Source organism: Oratosquilla oratoria, chromosome 4 (assembly GCF_046742065.1).
Source record: "Oratosquilla oratoria isolate Oo_2021 chromosome 4, ASM4674206v1, whole genome shotgun sequence".
Taxonomy (NCBI): Eukaryota; Metazoa; Arthropoda; class Malacostraca; order Stomatopoda; family Squillidae; genus Oratosquilla; species Oratosquilla oratoria.
This window is the reverse complement of record NC_134780.1, coordinates 54,527,426-54,537,425: the sequence shown is the minus strand read 5'-3', so window position 1 is coordinate 54,537,425 and position 10,000 is coordinate 54,527,426. Positions and strand designations below refer to the sequence as shown.

General features: G+C 43.7%; 1 protein-coding gene across 1 annotated transcript; it reads left to right on the top strand.

Annotated features, from left to right (window-relative positions):
- The first annotated feature begins 140 nt into the window (after positions 1-140).
- Positions 141-5,502, top strand: LOC143024494 (uncharacterized). The gene is made up of 2 exons (XM_076183301.1): positions 141-402; positions 4,787-5,502. The coding sequence occupies exons 1-2, from the start codon at positions 141-143 to the stop codon at positions 5,290-5,292; spliced, it is 768 nt and encodes a 255-aa protein (XP_076039416.1). The 3' UTR covers positions 5,293-5,502.
- Positions 5,503-10,000: the final 4,498 nt, after the last annotated feature.

Sequence of the window (10,000 nt, the reverse complement as noted above, 5' to 3'; positions counted from 1 at the left end):
AAACTATCGCCGTCAACTACTTGAATCCAGTGCTCGTCGTTAACGACTCGTACCGGCTGTCTCAAGTTGTGTTACAGTGCTACAAACTACTGCGCGCTAGTAAATCCGCCTACCTTCTTATCAAGGCCCTCCCTTCCTCGATGGAATACTCGGGGTCGGAAGCGGCGTCCAGCTTAGAGCAGGACTTAATGATTTCCGACGCTGATGACGACATTAGTGTTAACCACTGGCCCGACCTGCCTCGTCCTACCTCCACTCCCCATCACCCTCCAACAACCACCCAGCATGATACCCACCAGTCTACATCGCTCCCCAGTACCAAACGGCGGGCCGACGACACCTCTACCTTCCCCGCAGGAGAATGTCAACCGCCTGCTGCCAAGACGATCAAGGGAACCTCAAGTGAGTGTAATAAGGCTCCTATTCGCCCTACCCTGCCTAATCACAGTGCTACTCCCGTTGCCCCCACCCGACCCTCACCCGCCCTTCCAGCATTTGCTCCCCGAGACAAGTATATTAAGTTGGCCTTTAGCGGGAACCCATCCACAGAAGTTAAACTCCGCTGGCTGTCAACTATCACCAAGACTTTCCACCTGCAACGGGATACGGCCGAGGTTAAGATGGCTGCACTCACCTCTCGATTCATCTACATATCAAGACAACGCACAGACATCCTGGACCGAGTTACTACAAATGAATTTATGTCACTGCCTCTTCTCCCTCAAGACTCCCCCGAAAGACCTCGTAAGTACCCCCAATACCTGCTCACTCGCTATCCCGTTGACGTGGATCACAAGCTTGCCCTACAGCTCCCAGGAGTACACTCAGCCAGGCGCTTCATGCAGAACGGTACCCCCATCAACCGCATTGTTATTGTGTGGAGCCTCCCCGAAACACCCCCCGACACCATTACCTTTGACTTCCTCCCCCTCCTCCCCCCGTGTCAAGTCCAAAGACTCCGTGACGACCGACCCTGGTGCTACAGGTGTTGGGGTATCGGTCACATATCCAGGTACTGCTCCGCCTCCCCTAAGTGTGCCTGGTGTGCCGCCGCCCATGAATCCAGAGAATGTCCCGTCCGAAGTGCGCCCCCGCCCCCATCTGCGACTACTTCCACCTCTGAACCTCCACCACAACCGAACCCATCACAATGGAAGTGCCCCCGATGTCTACAGCCAGGTGTCAACGTCTGGCACGGCTGTACTCGGCGCCAGACCCAGACCAATGGCCCCACCTCAGCCCCACCACCTCCTCCCGTCCGGACTGTCCTCTCTGCTCCCACCCCCCCTCAGCAAGACGCTGCCCTCCGTAAGGCCGTTGCAGCCCTTCAGGCGCGATGTGCAGCACTCGAGGACCGCTTCGCCTCCATTGACACCAGGATTGACAGCCTTGTCTCAGGCCAAACTACTACTGCCACCAGACTCTCCACACTGGCGGAATCCCAACAAACCCTCGTCTCCTCCATCTCCATGCTTGCCGAGAGAATGGAATCCATTGCAACTCGTCTCGACAAACTCTGTAAGTTACAACCCAGTACTAGCCAGTCTTCCTCGAATCGTCCATCCACCTCCACACTCCGGTCTCCTACTAGCAAACGCAACGTTCGTAACTAACATTCACCTAGACCTCCTTTCATGGAACATCAATGGTATCACCAACCACAAAAAGTACACACAATTGAAGGCATATGTACAGACACATCACCCTTGTGTCATTTTTCTACAGGAGGCGTTTCCAAACCGGCCCAACACTGCACCACAGGCACCCTCCCTTCCCGGATATATCCCCTATATTCATACGATACGAAACGGTCTTCTAACATACATACACAATACACTGATACACCGTCTTCTGCGCTCCTCTACAGACCCTGACATAACATTTCAACTCTTCGAGATAGAAATTGGGGGCGGAATCCTACAGCTCTGCAATATCTACTCTGCTCCCGCACGTCTTCGTCCAACCACTCTTCCACCACCTACGATCAAAGGTATAATATACGCAGGGGATTTCAATGCTCGACATCCTGCATTGGGAGATCGTCCTGGCACCACTAACCACCCTGGTGTTCACCTACTATCCTTCATCCGACAACATCATCTGACCCGCTGGGACACAGGTGGCGCCACACACTCCTGGGGAGGCTCCATGGACCACGTCCTCACCTCTGGCTTGGTATCATCCCGCATCCAGTGCTCCTCAGTACCTGCATTATTCTCAGACCATATTGCTCTTCTCTTCCACTATTCTCTTCCTACGATACCTACACCCCCTATCACACGCCTACGCCTCACCATACCCCCCAAATACTGCCCGACGTACATTTCATACATGACCTGCATACTACCTACCTTAGACTGTTCCTCCCCCGACCAGTTATATAATAGCCTTGTCTCCGCCACCCACGACTTTTACAGGCTTTACGTATCACGACCCCACCTCCAACGTCGCCCTCCTCCTCACTCGTGGTACCTAGACACCCGACTTCAGGACGCACAGAAAGAAGCGGAGCGCGTTGGACTCATGTTCCAAACTAACCCATCTCCTGAACTACTTCATCGTTACCAGCAATCCAGAGACGATTTGACAACCCTCCTAGAATGTGTAAGTACTGACTCCTGGAAGAGATTCACGGACAGAATTAATCACCAAACTAGTGTAGCCTCCATGTGGCACCTTATTCGCAGGGTAATTAAGAAGACTCCTGCTACTGCCCGTCATCATTCCCCCACCGTATTTGCCGAACAGCTCATCGTCACGTGGTCAAACCAGTCCAACCCTGCCAACCTACCTACCCCCGTCCAGGATGCCCTCTCCTCCGGTGCTTTTGCTCGTGGACTCCGCTTAGTACATGCTCTGCTGCAAGAGGATGATGAAGAAAATATACCAATAACTGAAGATGAACTACGACGTGCTCTCTTGAGAGGTAAAGCCACGTCCCCTGGGGATGATGGCATTACCTACAATGTGCTACGATTACTGCACCGTGTACCCGGTAACCCCCTCCTTCGCCTCTACAATATGTGTCTACGAGATGGATATATCCCACATGCCTGGACCACGAGTACAATAATCCCCATACCCAAGCCCGGTACAGCAAATTTCAGGCCCATCTCCCTTACATCCTGCTTCTGCAAAGTAATGGAAAGAATCTTGCTCACCCGACTGATGTACCAACTACAAGATCGCCTTTCTCCACGTCTCTTCGGCTTTCTACCCCAACGCAGAACCCATCACTGCCTCGTCGACTTATATTCTCGCCTCTCCCGTGACAGTGTTGTGGCATTTATAGATCTAAAAAGTGCATTTGATATAGCAAACCGAGACGTTATTTTAGATCAATTAATTGACTTTGGAATTAAGGGTAAATTACTACGATGGATTAAGGGCTACCTCAGTAACCGGACCTCCCGTGTCTTCTTTAGCGGTGCCTACAGCTCCTCACGGGATTTTCATCTCGGCACTCCTCAAGGAGGGGTACTAAGTCCATTTCTCTTTAATATACTTATGCATCGTCTCCTCACGTCTTTGCCCACTATTCCTGAGGTCACAATTACATGTTATGCAGATGACCTATGTATTCACTCTACCTCCCCAACACACCTACAACTCTTTCTTACTTCTCTCTCCCAAGCTTCTGCTAACTGTGGCCTTGTTGCTTCCCCACAGAAGAGCAGAATTTTCTCCTACCGCCCTCCTGCCACGCTGCCAGAGTTCATGATTGGAGACTGCATCATCCCACTAAGCTCCCAGTACTGCTACCTTGGTGCACCAGTACGAATCTCGGAAACTCTTTCTGCCCGGCGTCAATCCCATACCGTAATTCGTGAATTGCTAGATCGTCTACAACGTCGGCTCCGGCCTCTCCAGTGGCTCACCAACAACTCTTCCGGTATCTCCATCCCCGTGGCCAGAACTGTCTATATTACTTTTATACGCTCTGTTGTTGATTACCTCTCCCCTGCCTTAATTCAACTTCCTCGATATGCTTTAGAGCCACTGGAGATTTTTCAGAATAAAGCCATGAGAATCATTCTCGGTTGCCCAATGACTACCAGAATTGTCAACATGCAACGGGAATTACGGCTTCCATCCCTAGTTGAGAGGATTTATTCTAATGTCACCTGCCTCACAGTTAAGTGTATACACTTTCCCCACATCTCACCGCACTTCACAGCACTGGTCAGAGATTCTCTCGGCCCCGCTCCGCCCGTCCCCCGCCTCATGCCCCCCGGTCGCCGTCTTATAAAGTCTATCTCCTCCTTCATTCGCAGCCTAGATTTACAAGTACCAGTAGCTGACATACCACCAGGCCCTCCCCCGTGGACGCTACCATCGCCTGTGATTAGCTTCACTCCTACAGCAAAATGTGACCCACCTCCTCTACAACTACAGCTAGCCTTGGAACATGTTACCCATGTAACATCCTCCATCACTGCTCCGCATCGCCTCTACACTGACGGGTCACTACAATCGGATGGTGCAGCTGGAGGAGCAGTCTACTCACCTGACCTACCGCCGCCTCCTGAGGGCTGGGTCGGCCGTCGACTCAGAGATCACTCCAGCTCCACGTTGTGTGAACTATACGCCATCTTAGATGCTATCAGTCTCGTTTGCCAAAGAGGAGTGAATGCTGTCATTATATGTGACTCTAAGCCTGCACTGCAATCCCTCACCGCTATTCATCCCACTCACCATTCTGTTGTACAACAAATCCTTTCCTTTCTATCCCTACTAACTATCCGTAATCTCTGCATTGAATTTATTTGGATTCCATCTCATGTAGGTTTGCACCACAACACCAAAGTAGACCGCCTAGCAAAAGAAGCCTGCCGACTCCCCCGTCGTGGTGATGGACGACCTCTCTCCCTGCTATGTTACCTCAACAGGGTCCGCTCCGCTGCACTTCTGCCTGAGCAACGTCGACGGGACACCGAGAGACCCTTCAGTGTCACCATCACCCACTACGAATCCGTATGCCGCCACAAATACAAGTACCGCCGCAAGGGACTTATGGTTCGTCGCCACAATGTTGTATCAGCCCGACTGCGACTAGGCTACCGTCCACCGTGGCAGGTCGCCGGGGTGGAGGGCGAGCCTGTATTCACAGAATGTCGCCTATGCCACGCTCCACTAGCCAACACCATCGAGCACTACTGCCTAGCGTGCCCCACTGTAAAACATCTAATACCCCAGGGACTACCATTAGATGCAATCTGTCGTCATCTCCTATCACAAAATAGACTAGATGAAATACTTGTCCGTTACCCCCGCTTTGGTGGGTTCTCATAATACCTGATGCCCTGCGTGACATCTCAGTCTTATTCCCCTTTGAATGAATGTACAATACCCAGTGTCATATATATTACCTGCAACCCATGTATTTGTTTGTGTATATAAGTGTATGTGTACGTGTGTAAGCATGTGCATACCAGTTGCCTTACTACATTCATTATGAAAACCTCCCCCACTGTATGACGCTAATGCGTAATAAGTTAAAAAAAAAAAAAAAAAAAAAAAAAAGCCCTTGAGCACTCCCTTGTAATGGCCTTCCTGTGGATCCCTTCTCACGTAGGAATAACTAGCAACGAGACAGTGGACCTACTCGCCAAGGCAGCCTGCGAACAGCCCTCACCTGCAACTGACGCTTCACCTAGTTCCCTCTCATTCTACAGACGCAAAATACGTGCTGCAGCTCATTTGCCTATCGTTCACCGGAGGAATATCGAACGACCTTCGAGTGTGACCATTCAGCACTATGATCACTTTGCCAATCGCCCCCACAAATATCGCCGCCGAGGACTCTTAGTTAGAAGACATAATGTGGTATCTGCTCGACTTAGATTAGGCTACAGACCAGTGTGGCAGGTGAGCGAGACAAGAGACATGCCTCAATTTTCTTCCTGTAAACTGTGTGACTTGCCCAATGCAAACAACTTTCAGCATTATTGCCTTGAATGCCCTGCAATAACAGATTTAATCCCCCATAGAGAGTCTGTCATTGATGTATGTAAATACTTGCTTGCCGATAACCATTTAGAAACACTACTCTTACGTCACCCACACTTTGGTGGGTGCTAACTATCGTTGTACGACGTAATAATTCTCATGTATGATCTTGTCCACGACTGTCTCAATTATGTCAATGTCTCTTATATCATGACTGTGATATTGTACATACTTTTGTTTTATATATACTGTTGACTGTGATTGTTTAATACATGCTGTTATTACCACTGATTATATACCGTGTCCTCCACCACTGTGTCCCAACCTCTGAAATTTTGTACTTAACTACGAATTGCCACCTCAGTCGAACAGCGTGTCCTATGAGTCACGATCCTCATGTAAATAGTTAATTACCTATGTACTAGGCTTGCCGCTCTTTGAGCGTAATAAAATTATTAAAAAAAAAAAACCTTCGGAGGGGTAGGGTGGGGTGGGAGGAGGGTGATATGTGTTACTGGATGGAACAATCATACTGAGCACGTGGCTTTACCTTCTCAAGCCGACCCATGGATGGATAAAATCATCTGACATAAGAACATAAGAATGAAGGAGATTGCAAGAGACCATAAGGCCTACACTAGGCAGTTCCATGTCCCTTACCACCTGTCATCCCCAACCATTAAGTTATCTAACGTTCTCCTAAAACGACCAATAGTTTCAGTTCTCACTACTTTGTTACTAAGTCTATTCCATTCGTTAACCACTATTAGACCAAAATTTGTCCAATTTAAATCCAGTACTGTGAGTCCTGCCCTGCTGTCTTAATATGGTGACCTTGCCTGCATCACACCTGTTAAAGCCCTTGACCTATTGACAATAATCAGAATAAAATGTATATAGACCGTCACTGAATTGAAGGGGTAGTGTGGCATTACGTTAAAAGAATGACGTCACATTGCCTCGTATGATGTTATGCAGAGAATATGATAAGACAAAAAAAAAAAAAAAAAAAAAAAAAATGTCCGGCGTGTCAATTACTCGGCATAATGTTGATTATTTTCTCACCTTTTTCGTTTTTAAGACGATAAACATCGGCACGGAGACGATACCATCTGAAAGATACGAAATAAACTGGAAAATTAGAGTGTAGAGCTTGAAGAAACAGACGAGTGGTTGGGCTCGTGAACACGCAATTGCGAAAAATGTGGTTGTATAATTAAGAAAAATTCTCACAGAAAAGTTAATAAATGAGTAGTTAATTGAATAAAAAATAAAAAAATAATTTAATTAACAAATTGATCAATAAATAGTTAGATAAACAAATAGAAAATGAATAGATTTATTAATCAATTGATATATAGATAGATAAATAAATAACTAAATAGATGAATATGTTATTTGATTAATAGATTGATAGATAAATGTATAGATAAATAAATAGATAAGTAAACAGATAAGTGAATATGTAAATAAATTAATACTCAATGAATTAACATATAATTAAACAAATAATTTAATAAATAATTAATATATGTATCAGTCAATGACAAAATTAATAAGTAAATGAAAAAAATAAATGAATATATAAATAAATATGCAAAGAAATGAATGAATTGTAAGTCAATTAACAGATTAATGTAAAAAAAAAATCAATTTAATCAATTAGAATTATGTGTCTTGTTAGCAGATTAAAGTTTACAAGAGATTATTGGTAGAGATGAAACCACTATGATAACAACAACAACAATAATAGTAATAATAACAAAAATAACAATAACAATACCACCACCAATAAAACTAACAACAACAATAACAGCAACAGATACAAAACCAATGACAACAACATCACCAACAATAAAACGAACAATGACAACAGAAATAACGACAATAGAAGCAACAACAACAACACAACAAGCCAACAACATTAACAACAATGACAGCAGAAGGAGCAACGACAACAATAACAATGACAAAACCAAACACAACGCCACCAACAACAAGACCAACAACAGCAATAACAATAATAATAAAAGCAACAACAACAGCAACAACAAAACCAACAACAAAACAAACAACATCAAAAGGTATGATAATTTGTTTTATTTTATTTTTCTTTGTTTTAACAATGTTTACGTGTTTCATAAGGCAGCTCACATCAACGCAACCAGTTGTATGAAACCGATCGCACGCATTTCATTTCATTTTACTGTTGCTGTTATTGTTGTTGTAGTTATTATTATTATTATTATTATTATTATTATTATTATTATTATTATTATTATTATTATTATTATTATTATTATTATTATTATTATTATTATTATTATTATTATTATTATTATTATTATCATTATCATTATCATTATTATTATCATTATTATTATTATTATTATTATTATTATTATTATTATTATTATTATTATATTATTATTATTATTATTATTATTATCATTATTATCATTATTATTATTATTATTATTATTATTATTATTACTATTATTATTATCATTATCATTATTAGGATAGGTTAGGCTAGGGGTTGGGTTAGGTTAGGTTAGGCTAAGCTAGGCTAGGGGTTAGTTTAGGTTAAGTTAGGTGATGTTAGGTCAGGTCTCTTACGTTAGCCAGAATAAAATATGTTAAGGGAGCCCCATTATTGTTGGGATTACCCCTTGAGACGCTGATTTTTTTTTTATTCTTTTCTTTTTTATTCTTTCGTTTATCTTTTTTCTTCTTTCAATTTTCTTTTTTCTTTTTCATTCTTTCAGTTTTCTTAATTTCTATTTATTAATTTTTCTTTTTCATTCATTTACTTCTTTTTCGTTGTTTCAATTTTCTTCTTTCATTTTCATTCTTTGATTTTTCTTTGTTTCTTCTTTTTTTTTGTTCTCTTCTTACATTTTTATTCTTTAACTTGTCTTTTTTCTTCTTTAAGTTTTCTTTTTTTTATTCTTTCATTTTCTTCGTTCCTTTTTAATCTTTAATCTATCTCTGTTTTATCTTCTTTCTTCATTTCTTCTTTTATCAGTTATTCTTATTTCTTCGTTTCTTCTTTTATCTTTTTTCCTCCTTCCTTCATTTCTTCTTTTATCCGTTTTTCGTCTTTCTTCCAAAAGCCAAAAATTTACGAACCGAAAATAATTTGCTCCCAAGGACGAAAACCATGGGAGAAGCCATCGCTTCCACTTCTCCTCTTCCTCCTCCTCCTCTTCCTCCTATTCTTCCTCTTCTTCCTATTCCTCTTCCTCCTATTCCTCTTCCTCTTCTTCCTCTTCCTCCTATTCCTCTTCCTTTTTTCTCTTCTTCCTATTTCTCTTCCTCTTCTTCCTCTTTCTCCTATTCTTCCTCTTCCTCCTCCTCCTCCTCCTCCTCTTCCTCTTCTTCCTCTTCCTCCTATACTTCCTCTTCTTCCTCTTCCTCTTGCTCTTCTTCCTTTACCTCCTATTCTTCCTCTTCCTCCTATTCTTCCACTTCCTCTTTCTTTTCCTCCTTTCCTACCTCCTCTTACTCCTCTTCTTCCTCCTCTTCCTCTCTTTCTCCTCCTGCTCTTCTTCATCTTCATCCTCTTCTTACTCTCCCTCCTCTTCCTCTTCCTAATCATTCTCCTCTTCCTCCTGTACTTTCATGTCCTCTTTCTTTTCCTCTTCCTCCTCCTGTTCCTATTTCTTCTCTTACTTCTCCTCTTTCTCCTCCTTTACTTTCTCTTACTTCCCCTGTTTCTCCTCGTCCTCCTCCCCCCCTTTCTCATTCTCATCCTCTTTCTCCTATTCCTCCTCATTCTCCTTCTCCTCCTTTTTCTCCTCCTCCTCCTCCTCCTCTGCGTCCTCCTACTATTCTTTCTCCTCCTTCTCCTCTTCCTCCTCTTTTCTTTCTCTTCCTCCGCTTCCTCCCCTTCCTCCTCCGCGTCCTCACTTTTTTCCTTCTCCTCCTTTTCTGTCTTCTTCTTCTTCTTCTTCTGCGTCTTCTCCTCTTTCTTCTCTTTCTTCTCTTCCTTCTTCTCTTCGCTTCTTTCTTCTCCTCCTCCTCCTCCTGCATATTCATCTCCTCTTCC